Below are 20,315 nucleotides of genomic sequence, written 5' to 3'. Positions count from 1 at the left end.
CACCCAGACCCCCAAATAAAGGGACTTGGATCACATTGGAGCTGTGATGTCCCTTGTCCCCTCCATGTCACCAGCCTGCTCCCACTGTGCATGGACACCCATCCATGGCATGGGCAGCCCCTGCTCACCAGTGCTGCCGGATGGGGATGCAGTCTTCCTCTTGGTGCCCGTGGAGCCCCCAGGAGAGCTGAGCCCCAGGTGGGGGCACGAAGGGCTGGGGATGCAGATGGGGACCCCCACAGTGACCCTGTTCTTGTGGGGGACCCTGGGGAGCGAGACCTGAACTCCTGCTTCAACCCCAAAGTCTCGGGGTTCCCTTTGGGGGTCCAGGGGAGGGCAAAGGGGGGATCCTGCCCCTCTGCTGTGCTCTGGGGAGACCCCACTGCAGCCCTGATCCAGGCACAAGAGGGACGTGGAGCTGTTGGAGCGAGTCCAGAGGAGGCCATGGAGATGCTGCGAGGGCTGGAGCAGCTCTGCTCTGGAGCCAGGCTGAGAGAGCTGGGCTGGGGCAGCCTGGACAAGAGAAGGCTCCTGAAGGGGAGACCTGAGAGCAGCTCCAGTGCCTAAAGGGGCTGCAGGAAACCTGGAGAGGGGCTTGGGACAAGGGAGGTAGGGATGGGATGAGGAGTTTGGGCTTCCAACTGGAAAAGGGAAGAGTTGGATGGGATACAGGGAAGTTCTTCACTATGAGGGAGGTGGAACGGGTTGTAAGGGGAAGCTGTGGCAGTGTTCAAGGCTGGGCTGGACACAGGGGCTTGGAGGAAGCTGCTCCAGTGGAAGGGGTCCCTGCCTGTGGCAGGGGTTGGAGCTGGAGGAGCTTTGAGGTCCCTTCAGCCCAAACCACTCTGGGATTCTATGACCAGGAGCAGCCAGGAATGGGGAGGGAATGGCCCAAATGGGAAGCACAAATGGGGTTGGTGACCACACTGGTTTCATTAAGCAAGAGAAGAGGTTCCTCACCACATTGGGATGCCACTGCCAAGAACCCACCCTCCCAGTACCTAACCCTGTCTGCAGCCCCACCACAGGGACCTTTGGCAGGTCCATGTGGGTTTTGGGGTACATGAGGCTGCTCCCCAGGGCTGGGGGGGTCACAGGGCTGTGGTGGCCGGATCCTGCCCTGGTGCTTTGGTCTCCCGTGGGTAGTACTCAGCCAGGATGCTCTCGGGGATGCGCTTCAGCAGCTGCTTGGGGAAGATGCGCAGGAGCTGCCACCCGATGTCCAGGGACTCGAAGATGCTCCGGTTCTCGTAGGGACCTGCATGGAGAAGGGGGCCAAGGAGACGGGGAGATGCTGGGGGTCCCCATCCGGAGCCGAACCCCGCTATGGGCCCCTGGTGGCTCACCCTGGGCGATGAACTGCTTCTCGAACCTCTGCAGGAACTCCAGGTAGAGCAGGTCATCGGGAGACAGCGCTTCCTCCCCCACCACCGCCTTCATCGCCTGCACGTCCTTCCCGATGGCGTAGCAGGCGTACTGCGAGGGGACGGGCATCAGGGCACCCGTGAGACCCAACAGTGCAGCAAGGAGGGAGCATGGAATGGGTTGGGATGAAGGGATCTTAAAGCTCCTCCAGCTCCAACCCCTGCCACGGGCAGGGACCCCTTCCACTGGAGCAGCTTGCTCCAAGCCCCTGTGTCCAACCTGGCCTTGAGCACTGCCAGGGATGGGGCAGCCACAGCTTCTCCATTCAACCCATTCCAATGTCCCACCAGCCTCAAAGGAAGAACTTCCCTGTATCTCATCCAACTCTTCCCTCTTCCAGCTGGAAGCCCAAACTCCTCATCCTACCCCTGCATCCCTTGTCCCAAGCCCCTCTCCAGGTTTCCTGTAGCCCCTTCAGGCACTGGAGCTGCTCTCAGGTCTCCCCTTCAGGAGCCTTCTCTTCTCCAGGCTGACTCAGCCCAGCTCTCTCAGCCTGGCTCCAGAGCAGAGCTGCTCCAGCCCTCGCAGCATCTCCATGGCCTCCTCTGGCCTCGCTCCAGCAGCTCCACGTCCCTCTTGTGCTGCTGCCCCAGAGCTGGACCCTCGATCTCCCCCGAGAGCTCCCCTTCAAGCCATGAAGGTGCCAAAAGTAAATGCTCAAAGCCACCAGGACCAAGAGCACCGAGATCCCATCCCCAGGCAGGGGGACGCTGGTCATCCCCTCCTGCCCATCCCTTACCAGCTGGTTGGAGACATCCCCATGGTCCTTCCTGGTCATTCCCTCCCCAATGGCCGACTTCATCAGACGGGACAGGGAGGGCAGCACGTTGATGGGGGGGTAGATCTGCAGGGCGAGAGGACCCCAACGCATCCTCCTGCTGCTCCCCCATGCAGGCACAGGCTCCGCTGCCCCACTTTGAGCACCCCCATCCCAGTGCTCTTGGGTGATTCCCAGCCCCACGTGAGCTGGGAATGGGCTCGGGAACGAACCTGCCTGTTGTGGAGCTGCCGGTCCACGTAGATCTGCCCCTCGGTGATGAAGCCCGTCAGGTCGGGGATGGGATGGGTGATGTCTGGGGGACGATGAAGGGGGATGAGCCCCAAAACTGGGGCTGGCTGCATGGCCAGGCATGGGACATGGCCATGCCCCACGCTGGGGGTCACCAGAGCAGCGTGGCCATGGGGAATGGGCGCTGGCCTGAGGCTGAGCAAGAGGTAACTACCCCATCACTGGGCTGAGCACTGCCTGGTTTAGGCTTGCACACACCCATGGGCACCCCAAACCCATGTCTGCACCCCCCAATGAGTGCCCCCAACGCATCCTTTAGCTGAACCCCAGCGCTCTGCTCCAGCTGGGACCAGAGGGGGGAATAACCCTAAAGCATCCCAGTGAGCTTTGTTCTCCCGATGGATGCCCCAAGCCCCCCCGGGCGCCGCTGACCGTCGTTGGGCATGGTGAGGATGGGGATCTGGGTGATGGAGCCGCTCCTGCCCTCCACGCGCCCGGCCCGCTCGTAGATGGTGGCCAGGTCCGTGTACATGTAACCGGGAAAGCCGCGGCGGCCCGGAACCTCCTCCCGGGCAGCTGATACCTGCGGGATGCGGCTGGAGCGAGGGCTGGGGGCAGCACCACAGAGCAAACCGCCCCCAGCACCACAAAGCACCCAGAGCATCTTCGGTACCCCGAGCACGCACAGCATCGTGGGTACCCCAAACACCCCAAGCACCTTGAGCACCCCAAAGCATCCCAAGTATCCTTGGTACTCCGAGCACCCCCAGCACCACGGGCACCCCGGGTACCTCAAGCACCCCAGGCATCCCCAGTACCCCAGGCACCCTGAGCACCCCAAGTGTTCCATGTATCCTGGGCATCCTGAGTATCCCAAGCACCCCCAGCACCCCAAGTGCTCACAGCACCCTGAGCACCCCAATGCCCCAAGCAGCCTGGGCATCTCAAGCACTCCTATTACCCCCAGCACCCTGGGCATCCCTAGTACCCCAAGCACCCTAAGTGCCTCAAGTGCTTGCAGCACCCTGGGCACCCCAAGGACCCTGGGAACCCCAAGCACCCTGAACACCCCAAGTCCCCCAAGTATGCTGGGAGCCCCAGGCACCCACAGCACCCTGGGCACCTCAACATCTCAAATGCCCCAATTCATGGAACCATGGAATTATTTGGGTTGGAAGGGACCTTAAAGCTCATCCAGTTCTTCTGGGCATCCCAAGCATCCTGGGTACCCCAGGCAACCTGGGCATCCCAAGCAACCCAAGCACTCTGGGAACCCCAAAACACCCCAAACACCCTGAGCATCCCAGGCATCCCAAGTATCCTGGGCACCCCAAACACCCACAGCACCACGGGCATCCCAGGTACCTTGAGTACCCCAAGTACCCTGGGAGACGCAGGGGTCCTGGATACCCCAAGTACCCCAACTGCTTACAGCACCCTGGGCACCCCAAGTACTCTGCAAACCCCAAGCAGTCCAAGCATCCCAAGTGCTCCAAGGATTCCAGGCACCCCAAGCACCCTGAGCACCCTGCGAATCCCAGGCATCCTGGGCACCCTGAGCACCCCAAGTGTCCCAAGCACCCTGAGAATCCCAGGCATCCCAAATGCCCCAAGTATCCTCAGCACCCCGGGAATCCCAGACACCCCAAGGACCATGGGAACCCCAGGGTTCTTGAAGACCCCAAGCATCCCAAGCACCCCAAACACCCTGGGCACCCCGAGCACCCCAACAGGGCCGCCCTCACCCGCAGCCACACAGGGAGGCCCCAGAGGAGCCGGATGGATGCCGGGGGGCAGGCACTGACCTCCCGCAGCGCCTCGGCGTAGGAGCTCATGTCCGTCAGGATCACCAGGACGTGCTTCTCGCACTGGTAGGCCAGGAACTCGGCGGTGGTGAGGGCCAGGCGGGGGGTGATGATCCGCTCGATGCTGCCATGGGGCACAGCGAGAATCCCACATCCCAGCTCCCCTTCCCGAGCCCCCTGCAGCTCCCATGGGCACCCATGGATGCCTCCTGGGGTCCCTGAGGTGGGACTGGGTGATGGCCCACTCAGGGCTCCCAGTGCTTCAGGATGGGATGGGGACCCACAAGGTGTGGGGTTGGGGGATGAGCTCCCTGCCCGTTCACTGCCAACAGGCCCAGGGGGTCCTTCAGTGAGGAGAAGGACAACGATGATGAGGAGGACAAGGAAGAAGGAAGGAGGAAGGAAGAAGGAGAAGGAGGAGAAGAAGGAGGAAGGAAGGAGGAGGAAGGAAGGAGGAGGAAGGAAGGAGGAAAGAAGAAGGAGGAAGGAAGGAGGAGGAGAAGCACACGCTGGAGCCCCGGCACTGACTCACGTGGGGTCGTTGGCCAGGTTGAGGAACAGGCACACGTTCTCCATGGAGCCGTTCTCCTCGAAGTCCGACTTGAAGAAGCGAGCGGTCTCCATGTTCACCTGCCCCAGCGGGGGAGCCGTGGTCAGCAGGAGCGGGCTGGCTCCGTGCATGCATGGGGAAACGGAGGCAGGGATGCGGAGATGCAGGGAGCGAGGCTGCCCACACAGCCCATGCATGCACCGCGGGCTCGGGGCTGTCCTGCCCCAGCTCACCCCCATGGCCGCGAAGACGATGGCGAAGTTGTCCTCATGGAAATCCATCACGTCCTTGGACTTCTTGACCAGCCCGGCCTGGCGGCAGATCTGTGCTGCGATCTGCAGGGCATGGGACAGCACATGGACCCCCCCGAGGGCTCACAGCACCCCCAGGACCAGGATCTGGCCCCCTGAGGGCAGGGGATGGAGATGGGAGGGAGCAGCGGAGGAGTCCCAGGATGGGCTTTGCTGTATCTCTTGCTGTGATGGGGAAACTGAGGCACGGGGTAGCGATGCCCCAGCCCATCACACTGCATGGATGGGGGACCACAACAGTGTGGGTCTGGCCCATCATTGTAAGCAGAGCTGAGCATGGAGCCAAAGCACAGCAGGGAGAGGAGGGATGCAGAAGAGTCTCCAACCCTCCCAGATGCTTCCTCTTCCATCCTCATCCTCCTCTTCTGCCTCATACTGGGGGCTCAGCACCCCACGGGGACCCACCTCGTTGTGGGGGAGACCAGCAGCGGAGAAGATGGGGATCTTCTGCCCGCGGGCGATGCTGTTCATCACATCGATGGGAGAGATCCCGGTCTGGATCATCTCCTCGGGGTAGATGCGGCCGTGGGGGTTGATGGGCTGGCCTGGAACAGCACAGGGAAATGAGGCACCCACACCCAGAGCACCCCAATGGGGAGGGATGGACCCCCCATGGAGCTGGGTCCCCTCCCACAGCACCCAGAGCCATCACCGTTGATGTCCAGGAAGTCCTCAGCCATCACCGGGGGACCGCTGTCGATGGGTTTTGCAGAGCCATTGAAGACCCGACCTGCAAGGAGAGAGCTGCTGGTCCCTGGGAACACCCTGCTGCCCATGGCTGTGGGATCCCATCCTGCTCCCATGGGTGACACCACAGCCCCTGGGGCAGGAAGATGCCAGCACGTGGAGCCAAGTACCCAGAGACCCCCCCAAGCCACCCTCCATCACCTCCCCCTGGGTTCCACAGCTCCTGTGCAGGTGGGGTGATACCAAGACCCCCCCCAAAAGCGGTACTGAGGAGGGTACAAGGCTCCCAGAGAGCTTCTGCATCCCTATTCCTGCTCAGCCACATCAACCGGCTCCGAGCCGTGGGATCGATGCCGATCACTCTGCATCCCGCAGCATCCCACCCGCTGCCCCATGGGACCTTCTTCTGGTCCCCAGCGGAGCAGGAGCCATCGCCCTTGTCAGAGCAGATCAGGCTGATGCAGGGCTGGAGCACGCAGCATGAAAGGTCAGTGACGCTGGTGCTCACCGGCACGAAGAGACAAAGCTCTGGGGGACCCCAACCCAGTGTGGGGGCAAAAAGAGGGGGAACCCCCGGTTGATATGGGGCAGGGAGGATCGGGACGGCTCCCATCCCATCCTGGGCACTCACAGCCGGAGCCTGCACGGGGATAGGGAGGGATCTGCTTGGGAAAGGAACGGGAGGGGGGGGTCATGATGCCGGGGAGCCTGGACCTGTCTGCGCATCACCGCATGCAGACAGCCTGCCCTTTGCGCTGCCCTTTGCAGCAGGGCCCGGCCCGCTCCCCGCTGCCGGCACGGGGGGAAGGAGACGGCAGGAGATGCTCAGGGAGCGAGGCCGAGTGGCAGCCGGGTCCCTGCGCCGGGGACCGCAGCGACCGGAGCGACCCCTGCGAGCCCCGGCGCTGCTCCGGGGCTGATGCGCCCTCTGATGGGGGGGCTTTAACAGCCCCCGGGGGGGCTCCAGCACCCGGCTCTGCCCGGGTGGGGGTCCCCATAGGGATGGGGGAACAGTCCCCTTTTGTGCTAATGCTTGCCCGCACCTCGGGGCTCAGCGGGGATGGGGAGGATCGTAGCATCATGGAACGGTTTGGGTTGGAAGGGACCTTAAAGCTCCTCCAGTTCCAACCCCTGCCACGGGCAGGGACCCCTTCCACTGGAGCAGCTTGCTCCAAGCCCCTGTGTCCAACCTGGCCTTGAGCACTGCCAGGGATGGGGCAGCCACAGCTTCTCTGGGCACCCTGGGCCAGCGCCTCAGCACCCTCACAGGGAAGAGCTTCTGCCTAAGAGCTCAGCTCAGTCTCCCCTCGGGCAGGTTAAAGCCATTCCCCTTGGCCTGGCCCTACAGGCCCTTGTCCCAAGCCCCTCTCCAGGTTTCCTGGAGCCCCTTTAGGCACTGGAGCTACTCTCCCAAGAGGCCTCCTAAGGTTAAGGTAATGAAGGTGCTAACGGCACAACCATGGGCTAAAGTTCTCCTGCCCTCACCCAAAAACCTTCTCCCAATCTAGCCCAAGCCTTTCCTCCTGGGATAACAGAGCAGAGAGCACCCAGGGGGATGTTTCCACCCTGTATGAAGGTGACCATCACCATCTCACCACGCTGGATGTGACTCTCCATCCATCTCACTCACTGGATGGGACTGCAGAGCATCCCCAGGGATGTGCTCAGCCCCCCCAAACTACTTGTGCTACGTCCCCGCAGTGTGGCTGCGCCTGGAGTCCCCCCCTCACGCACGGAGCTGTGCGGGGCTCAGCACCCCCATGCTCACCCAGCATGTCCTCGGACACCGGGGTCCGCAGGATGTCCCCGGTGAACTCGCAGGAGGTTTTCTTGGCATCGATTCCAGATGTTCCCTCAAACACCTGCGGAGACCCCGGGGGCAGGAGCCCGGCGGGGGGCAATTACAGGGGATTAGAGCGCCGGGAATGGGGGGAGCTCCATCCACCGGGATGGGACGGGATCCGCTCACCCGAAAACCCATCGGGAGGAGGTGAGAAAAGAGGGGGTAGGCCCTGGGGTTAAGAAAACCCCCTTCTGAGGGGCTCTGGCTCCTGGCGGGGAGGGAGCAGGGGAAGGGGGGGACCACGCTCTGTTAATGCATCGGCCCTGGAGCATTAACCCAGAGCGGTTTGATCCGTATAATATTTGACACCATTTATGTGAATTAACCTCCAGATCGCTGCTTTAATTAGAGCTGTGCTGCTCCCGGGATAAAGGGCAGCTTGGGAATGCCGGGAGCATCCCAGGAATGCCAGAGGTACGCGGGCAGGTGAGGGGCGCAGCACTGAGATGGGTGCAGGTACCTGCAGGTCACCCCAATGAAGCTGCGGATGCAAAAAGCACCTTTTTCCCCCCCTTTTATTCCTTTTTTCCTCCCTTTTCCCCCTTTTATCCCTATTTTTCCCCTCCCGAGGCTGATTCCCTAATAGGATTAAAAGGGCGCTGCAGATGACCGAGTGGCATTAGAGGAGCAAGGTTTGGTGCTCACTGACCACATTGGCCATGCAGACACCGCGATGGGTGGCTGATGAAGAGACATCCAGGCAGGAGAGGACCTGGATAATGGTCTTCTTCTGCCTGGATAATGGTTCTCTCCATGCTCCTGGATAACGGAGCATGACAGCCCCAAACCAGCCCTAGTGAAACCCCACTACTGGGCTGCCCCAGTTGGGGGTACCCCAGGAACACGCTGCCCACCCTGGTCCTGTCCCCATAGAGTGCTGGGGGGGGGGGGGGGTGTGATGGCATTAGGGTCTGAAGTTTTCCTGCTGGGAAGGAGCAGGAGGCAGCCTCGGGAGGTCCTAAGCCAGGACCTGGGGACCCAAGGAGGTGGCAGCATCACCCGGATGGGCTCTTCCTGTTGGGGATACTGGGAGGGCAGCTTGGGTGATGGATGGGGGGCAACAGGATGGGAGGACAGCGGGATGGGGACCAGCAGGAGGGGGTCATGCCCGCGCCTGCTCCCTGCATCCTGCTGATGCAGTGCAGATGTCATCGTTTTGATTTGGTACCCAGATGCTCCTGCACGGAGCAGGCACCAGCTCCATCCCCACCGGTGCCACACCACCAGCCCCGGCACAGCTCCCGAAGGGCCGTGGACCAGCCAGGAATCACACTGCCTATCCCAGGACACAGCCTGGAATAGCTGGGATAAGGGTCCTGCCAGCAGCAGCAGCTACCGCTGGAGGGGGACAGAGCCCCAGGACAGAGCCCAGGACATGCAGTGCCCTGTGTCCGCATCCCACCTCGTCCCCATCCCACCTCGTCCCCATCCCACCTCGTCCCCATCCCATCACATCCCCTGTCCCATCACGTCCCCACCACCCTAAACTCACCTGGACGATGGCTTTGGAGCCCATCACCTCCAGGACCTGCCCGCTGCGGCTGGTGCCATTGGGCAGCACGAAGTTCACGATCTCGGCATACTGGGCAAACTGGAGGGACAGGGGCAGGGTGAGATGGGGGGGGGGGCTTTACTTCTCCCCCACCAAGACCACCCCTTGCAGCCGCTGCCCACCCGGGCAGGAGGAGGCATCAAGGGGAGGATGCTGCCTGTGCCGTGCCTCAGTTTCCCCATCACTGCGGGTGCTCCCCTTGCCCCAGGGGTGCTCTCAGGCCCACCAGGACCTGAGCACTCACAAGTTCAACCCCTTTCCCCCCATCCCAGAAGCGGACAGACCCATCGCACTGTCATCACCATCGGCCAGAGGGCACCCAACACCCATGGGTACCAGGTACCGACTGAACCCCCTGGTCCCAACCCAGCCGGGACCCTGGGGTGGATGCAGGGGACTTCTCTGCAGCCCCCTGGCCCTGGGGATAGCATCCATGAGCCAGCCCTGTGCTGTTTTCCGTCTCCATCTTCTCCTCCTTGCTCCCGGCCTCCAGAGCCGGCTCGGGCACTGTGAGCTCTGGACTTTAATTCCTCTCTAAAGACCTTTCCATAAAGGACAAGGGAGGGAAGGAAACCCCCGCCAGGGCCTGGCTCTTTCATGGAGCTGCTTCATTTCCATCCTGCCCGCTTGGCCTGAAAGCGGCCATACAAAGAACCCCGGGGCAGCACAGCCCCTCGAGGGTCCCACTGGGTGCCCAGAGCCCACCCAAGTGAGCCCACTGGGTGCAGCAGCAGGGACAGGAGGGTGACACCGAGGTGACACCCGGTGCTGGGGGCATGGGATGGGATGGGGTTTGTGTGGTGTCGCTCAGACCAGGGTCAATGATGGGGCTGGAGATAGGGCACGGGGAAAAGGGACAGGGGCTGGAGCTCAGGCAGGGACACAGGGGCCAGCAGGTCCCATGGCCACTCACACTCTCACATGTCCCCAGGCCTGTGCAATGCAAGCACCAACACCTGCACAGCCCCACGTGTGTCCAAGCTGACACAGGGGCTCTGCTGCTGCGTGCCCATGGGAGGGAGCTCAGAGCTGGATGCGAGACCCCAGGAGGAGGGGACAGGGCACACAATGGCAGCCGGGACCAGAACAAGGGGTCCCCGCATCACCCTCCTGCAGGCAGGGTCCTACCTTCACATTGTCCAGCACCACCAAGGGCCCGTTGACACCACAAACAGTCTTGTAGGCTGAGGGGAAAGGACACAGTGTGGGGCCAGGGATGCTCCCACCATCGCCACCCCCCGTGTTGTTGGGTGCTGGGGCAGGATCCATCCCACTCAGCACCATCCACTGCTGCTATCATAGAACCATGGCATGGGTTGGGTTGAAGGGACCTTAAAGCTCCTCCAGCTCCAACCCCTGCCCCGGGCAGGGACCCCTTCCACTGGAGCAGCTTGCTCCAAGCCCCTGTGTCCAACCTGGCCTTGAACACTGCCAGGGATGGGGCAGCCACAGCTTCTCTGGGCACCCTGGGCCAGCGCCTCAGCACCCTCACAGGGTAAGATGTGCTCCAGAGCTGCTCCATCCGGTCTCCCCCAGCCTGGGTTTGCATTGGGGATGCCCCTACCCAAGAGCAGAACCCTGCCCTTGGCCTTGATGCACCCATGAGGTTCACATGGTCCCACCTCTCAAGCTAATTTGCCAGTCGGCCTTCTCTCTGGTACCCAGTTATTCCCAGTTCCCGCTGGTCACCCTTCAGCAGCCTGGAGCTGCCTCTGCTGCCAACCTCCCGCCTTTTGTCTCCTTTACTCCCAAAGTGCCCATTCCCCTTCCACTTCCCCTCCAGCTCCTTCACAAACAGGGCTTTGTTGGGCTCTTTTCTGCTCTGAGCTCCAGCTCTTGGGCAGCCACCCTCATGGGATATTGTTCCATGGCCATGGGGATTGGCCCTTGTCCCTGAGCACAGTGGTCTGCAGCCCAGCCCTGATGGCTGACAGATCCCTCAGGATCTTCCTGGCTTTCCTTCTAGTGCGCTGGGCTGTTTCATCCCATTGAGGGCATCCGACCCTCTGGCAGCACTGCTTGGTGCCCTATGACTACGGCACTGGATCTTCGCTTGCATCCATCCCTCCCATTCATCTGTCCATCCGTCCTTCCATCCTACCCATCCATCCATTCATGGACGGGAAGGGGAGCCAGGCAAGGCCAGTGCCAGTACTGGTACCAGAGCCACCATGACCGGTTGTGATTGAATTGGTTCTATTGTGATAGAGAAGGAGATCACAACAGTGAGCCCAAGCGAGAGCCATGAAAGAGGCTCAGGGTTGGGGAGACCAAGGAGGAGGAGAAAAAGGAGGATAAAGAAGAGAAGGAGGAGGAGGGAAGGAGGGGAGAAGGAGGAAGAGGAGAAGGAGGAGGAGGAGGAGGAGAAGAAGGAGAAAGAGGAGGAGGAGGAGAAGAAAGAGAAGAAGGAGAAGGAGAAGGAGGAGGAGGAGGAGGAGGAGGAGAAGAAGGAGGAGGAGGAGGAGAAGAAGAAGGAGGAGGAGGAGAAGAAGGAGAAGAAGGAGAAGGAGAAGGAGGAGGAGGAGGAGAAGAAGAAGGAGGAGGAGGAGAAGGAGAAGAAGGAGGAGGGAAGGAGGGGAGAAGGAGAAGGAAAAGGAGTAGGAGGGAAGGAGGGGAGAAGGAGGAAGAGGAGAAAGAGGAGGAGGAGGAGAAGAAGGAGAAAGAGGAGGAGGAGGAGAAGAAGGAGAAGGAGGAGAAGGAGGAGGAGGAGGAGGGAAGGAGGGGAGAAGGAGGAAGAGGAGAAAGAGGAGGAGGAGGAGAAGAAGGAGAAGAAGGAGAAGGAGAAGGAGGAGGAGGAGGAGGAGGGCTGGGATGTGGGGGGAGCCCCTGCCACCGGAAAGCGCTAATTCCGCTAATGAAGCCGCTGAGTTGTGATGCCCGGGGCGGGGGGGATGGAGCATCGGGGTGGGTGGGCTGCGGTGGCCGCTCATGGCGGGGGGCACGGCCGGGAGCGGGGATGGGGCGGGGGGAGAAGCGGGATGCAGGGGGCAGAGCTAAGGAGAAGGCTTTCACCGTGGCCTTTCCACACCCCCAGCCCCAACTTCACAGCTCCTGTCACTTGCAATCTCCGTTAGCGCTGACGCTCACGCACCGGTAACCGCCGCCGCGGCCCCGGTGACAAAGGGGACCCGACCCAGCTACACCCGCCGCTAATTGCTCCCAGTCAGTGCCGGCGGCCGTCACCGCGCCACACGCCTTAGGGCTCTGCTCCAAAGTGCTCCCGGAGCCCCGTTTGCCGCAGGGAGCGGATGGATGGGAGCCCGGCCCCGTCCTCCTCCTGCTCCAAGCGTGGTGGGAAGCTCCCGAGGGAATCGCCCTCCCCATGGAGGGGATGGAGGATGGTGTGGGGTGAATTTGTCCTGCAGAGAGGTGCTCTCACCTGCACAGGGATGGGCAGCTTGGCCTCTAGGAGAGGGTGAGCAGGGAGGGATGCTCGTCCCCATGCACTGACCTAGGGGCTTTGCACAGTCCCTATCCCAAATTACAGACCCCTATCCCGAGTCACAGACTCCTATCCCCAACTACAGGCCCCAATCCCAAACTACACACCAGGGGTTTGCATACAGCCATTGGTGTCTCCAACCCCTCTCCCACCATCAGCCCCACACGTGTGCTGAAGCCCATGGGGTGGGCAGAAGGGGCACTGAGCAAAGATAAGGAATGGGACTGATAAATACCCTGTAAAACCCAAAAATCCTCTGGTCCAGAGCAAGGACAGGGATGAGGAGGTGTTTCAGCAGGTCCAGAGCCACCCTGGGGCACCAGGATGGGTCTCTGGTGTCCCTCAGAGACCTGCATGGAGCAGGAGTCCTACTTGCACCCATAGGGTAGAGCAGCCATGGGATGCTCTGGATGCATCCCACATCCCCGTTGGACGTCACTCACCAAGTGCCAAGCTTACAACCCCCCTCCTGTGCCAGGCTGATGCTCGAGGTGCCACCCACTGAACACAACCCCTTGGAGCTCCAACCCTCAACCCTTCCCCTCCCAGCACCATCCATCGGGACGCATCCAAGAGCCAGGCGGCCTCATCCTGCCCCCGCCATTGAGCGCGGCAGCCCCGGGGCTGCCCTGGGACTTTTCCGACGGTCCCTAAGTGACCGCGCTCTCCCCCCCCCAACCTGCCCATTGTGCCGTGGGTCACTTTGTGCCGCGCTGTCAAACCCACGGCCTGCCCCAGCGCGGCAGAGCCGGTGAAAAGCCCGGCGGGGGGTCACACTCTATGCCACTAATTAGGGCCCGGCGGCCGAGGGTTCCCATACACACCTGCACGTCACGGGAGGGGAGGCAAAGAAAGGCAGGAGCAGCCAAGCGTGAAGGCAACGAGCGAGCCCCAAAACACATCATTTGTGGGGCTGGCGCTGCTCTATGGGCCACAGACAAAACAGGGCTGGTGGGGGAAGGAGCGCGGCCGGGATGCTGACGGGTGATGGAGGCACCAGATGGGTTAAGGGAAGGGCGGCCCCAGGAGGAAAGCGATGGAGAAGTGATGGAGAGGGGAGATGCGCGGCTTGGGGAGTGAGGCATGGTGTGGAGCAGAGCATTTGCACCATGTCGGGGGGTGGGGATGATGCTGTGGGGATGGGAGGATTCCCAGCCTGGGATAATGGGCACAACCAGCCTGGCTGGGCTCAGCCGGCAGTGGGATATGGACATGCAATGGCTGCAGCTCCAGGAGCCCATCAGCCCCACGAGCCCACAGCAGCCACCATCTCCTCTAGTCACAGCAAGGACACCAGGCCAGCTCTGCTTCCCAGGGGTCTGGAAGGCAATGGGATCCCAGCCTCTTCTCCAGGTTATCCATGACTGGCAGTGCTGGGATGCTGCAGCGGCAGTGCCGGGGAGTGAGTGAGGTGCTGGTGAGACGGGAAAAGGGCCACGGGAGCAGCAAGTCCACGTCTCTATTGCCAGCATCCTGGCTTTCCATCACCAGCAACCTCCCCGAGCCCCACAATCCCCTCATTCCCCCTCAATCACCCCGCGGCTCCTGTGTGAAGCCTGGAGGGATCTGGACTGAGGGCACAGCCTCCCAAGACTCAGCACCCAGCCCCTGCCCAGCACAGTCCCAAGCAGGGACATGTCAGGGTGCCCAGTGCTTGGGGATCTCCCTGATCCCTCCTCTCCTGCTTCCCACATCCCCAGCGGGCAATGCCACATCCCAAACCCCACCAGACACAGCTCCCAAAGGCACCATCCCCAGCCTGGGGCTGGCATCATGCCCAGACCCAGTGCAGAGTCCTGGCAGGAGATGAGCATCACGGATAACAGGGCTGGCTGGGACATGGCAGAGGAGAAGCCAAGAAGTGTCCCACCAAACTGCCCTTATCAGGCTGTGATCGCACAGCACAGCCATTGTGCCAGTGGGCTGCTGCCCATGACCTCCTGTTTCATCCCTCCATCCATCCATCCATCAATCCATCCATCCATCCATCCATCTATCCATCCATCAATCCATCCATCCATCCATCCATCTATCCATCCATCCATCCATCTATCCATCCATCCATCCATCCATCCATCTATCCATCCATCCATCCATCCCTCCATCCATCCATCCATCATCCATCCATCCATCCATCCATCCATCCATCCTTCCATCCTCTATTCTTCCATCCATTCACCCCTTACCCCTCAGCCCTCAAGTTGCTCCCAGGCTGCAGTTACTGAGTTTAACGCATACTGCAGAGCAGACCATGGGGCAGGCCGTGGGGCACCCCCTGTGCCAGCAGCTCCGAGCCCCTGTGCAGGCAGGCGCATTGCTGGCTGGGATGTTTCCCATGCAGCTGGGTCAAGCTGGGGGCCAGGAGGTGGGAAGTGCTTCTTCCACTCACTGTGCTAACGGGTCCACTGGGAAGCGGCTGTGGATCCCAGTCCTGCCTCTTGGGAGAACTCTGCTGTTCCTGCTCCTGCTCCTGCTCCTGCCCCTGCCTCTGCTCCTGCCCTATCTGCTCCTGCTCCTGGCCCTTCTCCTGCCTGCTCCTGCTGCTGCCCCTGCCCCTGCTGCTGCCCCTGCCCCTGCTGCTGCCCCTGCCCCTGCTCTTCCTGCTGCTGCCGCTTCCCCTGCCTGCCCTGCTCACCCCCTGCTGCCCATGGATCCGGGCACTGGGCTGTAGTGGGGATCGTGTGGCTGCTGCCGTGCTCAGTGCCAGGCAGGGACCCTGTGCTGGGACCCCACACTGCTGGGACCCTTTGCTGCCAGGATCCCATGCCACTGGGAGCCCACACTGGTACTCCATACTGGGACCCAAGGCCGCCAGGAGCCCATACTGGGATCTCATTCTGGGACCCCGCGCTGGGACCCCACCGTCCTCCCTTCCATCCACTCACCCATCCTACACTAGGAGCTCCATGCTGCCAGGATCCCATTCTGCTGAGATGCCACACTGGGACCCTGCACTGTCAGCACCCCACACTGCTGGAGCCCCATGTTGCTGGGACCCCAAGCCGGGACCCCGTACTGCTGGGATCTCTACCATCCACCCTTCCATCCACCCACCCATCCATTCCACACTGGGTCCCCACATTACTGGGAGACCACACTGGGACCCCATGGAAGCTGCTGTGACCCATCACCCGTGGGTGCTGCCTGGCACCCGACCCCAGTCCTGGCCCCATGCCCTGCCAAGGGAAGAAGTCACCCATGGGTGACTCCCTGCTGCCGGCAGCCACGGCGGGAGCCGGGCAGAACCGGCCGAGCTCCGGGCGGCTCCGGTTCCCGGCGAGGGAGGGGACAGCGAACAAGGAAGGTCACAAGGAGCGTCCTTGGCGGCTCCGAGCCTGGGGCCGGGGCGCTGGGGGGGCCGGGATGGGCAGAGCCGCCAGCACCCATGGGTGCAGCACAAGGAGACCCGCACAGCGCCTGATCCGGGGGTACGGACACAGGGAGGTCACGGTAATGCCACATTCCATAAACGGGTCCCCACCGTGTCCCCCATCCCCACTGGAAGCAGCACAAGGGGGTCCCCCAGCTCCCCACACGGATGATGACCCCCAGGACAGACCTCAGGACACCCTGGCAGGACCCATGGGGCCACCACATCGTGCTGGAGCCCACACTGGGGTCGTGGAGTCCCGGAGCACCAACAACGGGGGTTTGCGTGTGTCCCCCATGCCAAGGGGGTCACTACGGGATCCATCACCCCAAGCGGCACCCATAGCACCCAGCAGCCGCAGCCCCACCACCCACAGCCCTTGGGGGCAGCGATACCTTCCCCACCTTCCCCAGCCCCAAGCGGGGGGGTGACAGCCCCACAACAGCCCCCTGCAAGCGTGTCCCCCCCCCGTTAGCAAATGGGGGTCCCCAGGGCTCAGAGCTCAGAGCCACCCCCGGAGCACCCATGGGGACCGCAGCTCGGGGGGCACTCACTGAGCCGGGGGCTGCGGCTGTAGTCGCGGGTGACGGCCAGAGCTTGCTCGCGGGCTGCGGGCACCGGCGCTCGGGTGGCGGCCGTGGCCATGGTCGTGGTGCGGGTCCCGGTCCCGGTGCGGGTCCCGATGCCGGGATTTGTACCCCTGGCCCCGGGCGCAGCCGGTCCCGGCCCGATGGTGCCGCCCCGCCAGCGGGACCGGCCCCGTGTTGGCTGTAAACAGCGGGAGGGAGCGGCCCAGCCCCACAGCGGGGTGCGGGGTGAGGGTGGCTGGAGGGTGGGGATAGGGGTAGGGGTAGGGATGGGTGTAGGGATAGTGTATGGATAGGGATAGGGTAAAGACTGGGGTAGGGATGGGGATAGAGATAGGTGTGGGGGCAGGCATTGGAATAGGGATAGAGATAGGAGTTGGGATAGGAATAGGTGTGTGGATAGGGATAGAGATAGGGATAAGGATAGGGATTGGGATTAGTGCAAGGATAGGTATGGGGATAGGCATTTGCATAGGGATGGAGTAGGGATGGGGATAGGGATTGGCATAGGGGTAGAGACAGAAATAGGTGGGGGAGTGGGGACAGAAGTAACGATAGGGATAGGGAAAGGGATTGGGATAGGGATATGAATTGGGGTAGGAATAGGTGTGGGGATAGGGATAAAGATACGGATAGGGATTGGGACCTGGGCAGGGTTAGGTACGGGGATAGGCATACGCATAGGCATAGGGGTAGGGATGGGGGTGGGATAGACGTAGGGATAGGGATAGGGAAAAAAATAGGGAAAGAGATAGGGGTAAGGATACAGATGGGAATGGGAATAGGTATGGGGATGGGGGTAGGGATGGGGATGGAGATGGAAACATCGGAGCAATCCCAGGCACAGCTACAGGTTGGGCAGAGAAGAGATTCAGAGCAGCCCTGCAGAGAAGGACTCGGGGGTGTTGGTCAATGAGAAAATGAACATGAGCCGGCTGCAGTGTGCGCTCGCAGCCCAGAAAGCAACCGTATCCTGGGCTGCATCAAGAGCAGCGTGACCAGCAGGTCGAAGGAGGTGATCCTGCCCCTCTGCTCTGCTCTCGTGAGACCTCACTTGGAGTATTGTGTGCAGTTCTGGTGTCCTCAACATCAAAAGGACATGGAACTGTTGGAACAAGTCCAGAGGAGGCCACGAGGATGATCAGGGACTGGAGCACCTCCTGTATGAAGATAGGCTGAGAAAGTTGGCACTGTTCAGCCTGGAGAAGAGAAGGCTGCATGGAGACCTCAGAGCAGCTTCCAGTGTCTGAAGGGGGCCTACAAGGATGCTGGGGAGGGAACCTTCATCAGGGACTGCAGTGACAGGACAAGGGGTAACGGGTTCAAACTGAAACAGGGGAAGTTTAGATTGGATCTAAGGAAGAAATTCTTTACTGAGAGGGTGGTGAGGCACTGGAATGGGTTGCCCAGGGAGGTTGTGAATGCTCCATCCCTGGTGGTGTTCAAGGCCAGGCTGGATGAGGCCTTAGGTGCCCTGGTTTAGTGTGAGGTGTCCCTGCCCATGGCAGGGGGTTGGAAGTGGGTGACCTCAAGGTCCTTTCCAACCCTGACTATTCTATGATTCTATGATTCTAAACAAGGATGAGGATACAGATGGGGCAGGGGTGGATGGGATTGGGGAAGGGACAAGGATGGGGCTGGTGTGGGGACAGGATTGGGGCAAAGGCAGAGTTTGGGGCCTCATCAGGGGCAGGGATGGGAGCAGTTTGGGGCCAGGTACGGGTGGGGGTGAGGGGTCTGCATCCCCCAAGCCACCCTCAGGCTGTGGATGTCCGTGGGGAGCTCACATGGGGGTGATGGGTGGTGGGACAGCGGGGCCTCTGCATGGGGCAGCTGCGGAGGGGGAGATGGGCCGGGGGGGCCATGAGGGGGTGCTGGAGGTGCCCCCAAGTGTGCATCCTCCTGAGGGGGTCACCAATGAACTGGGATGGGGGGAGCAGGAAACAATGGGCGGGGATTCCAAATGCCAAAGGTCTCTGGCACCGGGAGAGCCATAGAGGGAAGGTGATGGAGGAGGAGGCAGGAGGCAGGACATGACTTTCATTAGCCATTAAACCCATAAGAACCCACATTATTCCTTAAAGTTTTGCATCCAGGACTTCTGTTTTCCCTTTATTTTCCTTTTTCCCCCCAATTTGTACCAGTTGGGAGGAGCTGTTGGGGGGGAGCAGAGCCAGCATCCCCATGGGCCCCCACATCCCTTGGGACAGCTTCAGTGGGCTTGTTGGCTTTGGGAGAAGCAGCTTTGGAGCAGCAGCAGCTTCAGATCAGATTTGGGGTCTTTGGGAAAGCAGCATTTGGGGTTAAATCCATGGAAAGGACTTCCATGGCCTCACTTCCTACCTCTCCCTTTGGGTGCTGAGCAGTGGGAGGAGTATGCAGGAGAACCATGGGGATGCTCCGAGGTGGGAAAACAAACCTGGGCATCCCAGAATTCCCAGGGTTTGGGGGCTCCTTCAACAATAAAACTGGACCTGCCTTGGGGATGCCCCCGAACCTCCTCCATCCATGAAGGCAAAGTGATCACTTCTCCATCGGACCAGACCATTTCCTCCCAGTGAGGCCAAGATGGAGGAACTGGGAATAAGCTGGGAAATTCAGCAGCTCCAGCTGGAAGAATAAGGAAAAGCAAAGCAAAGGGAGTTGGGGGGGAGCAGGATTCCCCCATCTCATCTTTACATACCAGGGCTGCAGAGCAGGGAGGGATGAAGAACAGTGATACAAACATGAATGAAGTGATGAGAGAAGGGAAAAGGCTCTTGTCCTGCCAAAATCCCACCCCTCATCCAAATATGCCATTGGGAAGTCAGGGTTTGAGCACCCCAGGAGGATCAAATCCCACATTCCAGGAAAGCGGAATGGCCCCAGCCCACGGGAACAAGGAGGAACCAAACTCACCCGAAGCTTTCCATAAAATCCTTTATTTTAAATATCTCCCTGCACAATCCTGGGCACACGCAGGATGTGTCCCCCCCCCATAGGGACAGGGCAGGGGGGCTGCACCCCTGGGCCAGGCTGGGGGTCAGTCCATGGTGATTGTGGCTGTGTGACATCAAACCGCAGCAGGGGGATGCGGGAGCCCCGTGGGGTGGGGTCTGGGGGGGGGGGGGATGAGCCCCAAAGCAGCTCCTGGGTGATGGGAGGGGGCTCAGGGCATCACCCTGCTCCTGTCACAGCAGTGTCATGAGCGGGTGTCACACCAGCGCTGTGCTATGGAGCATCCCAAAAGGTGATGCCACCACAGAGCATCCTGCCATGGCGAAGCCACTGCAGGGTACCCCACCAAGGTGATGCCACCACAGAGCATCCTGCCATAGTGAAGCCACTGCAGAGCATCCTGCCATGGTGATGCCACCACAGAGCACCCTGCCATGGTGAAGCCACTGCAGGGTACCCCACCAAGGTGATGCCACCACAGAGCATCCTGCCATGGTGAAGCCACTGCAGGGTACCCCACCAAGGTGATGCCACCACAGAGCATCCTGCCATGGTGAAGCCACTGCAGGGTACCCCACCAAGGTGGTGCCACCACAGAGCATCCTGCCATGGTGAAGCCACTGCAGGGTACCCCACCAAGGTGATGCCACCACAGAGCATCCTGCCATGGTGAAGCCACCACAGCTCCAAGGCCACCATCAACCCTACGGAGCTCATTCCCCTCACAACATCTCCAATCCTGAGAGAAGCCCCAGCACCGCACACCCAAGGCTGAATCCTGCCCCGTGGGAAGCCAT

At 61.3% G+C, this 20,315-nt stretch overlaps 1 protein-coding gene across 1 annotated transcript; it reads right to left on the bottom strand.

Moving 5' to 3' along the window:
* Positions 1-1,091: 1,091 nt before the first annotated feature.
* ATP6V1B1 (ATPase H+ transporting V1 subunit B1) lies at positions 1,092-16,639 on the bottom strand (the record flags this gene model as incomplete). The annotated part of the gene is made up of 14 exons (XM_080633894.1): positions 1,092-1,258; positions 1,347-1,476; positions 2,165-2,269; positions 2,416-2,498; positions 2,867-3,017; positions 4,240-4,363; positions 4,772-4,869; positions 5,023-5,124; positions 5,506-5,645; positions 5,753-5,830; positions 7,556-7,649; positions 9,123-9,221; positions 10,311-10,366; positions 16,549-16,639. 14 exons carry the CDS (start codon positions 16,637-16,639, stop codon positions 1,092-1,094), a joined length of 1,518 nt encoding a protein of 505 aa, XP_080490020.1.
* Between the last annotated feature and the right edge of the window lie 3,676 nt (positions 16,640-20,315).

The sequence above is a fragment of the Psittacula echo genome (genome assembly GCF_963264785.1).
Source record: "Psittacula echo genome assembly, chromosome: 1".
In the NCBI taxonomy this organism is placed as follows: domain Eukaryota; kingdom Metazoa; phylum Chordata; class Aves; order Psittaciformes; family Psittacidae; genus Psittacula; species Psittacula echo.
The sequence above is the reverse complement of the archived record's forward strand: the minus strand, read 5'-3'. Positions and strand labels throughout refer to the sequence as shown.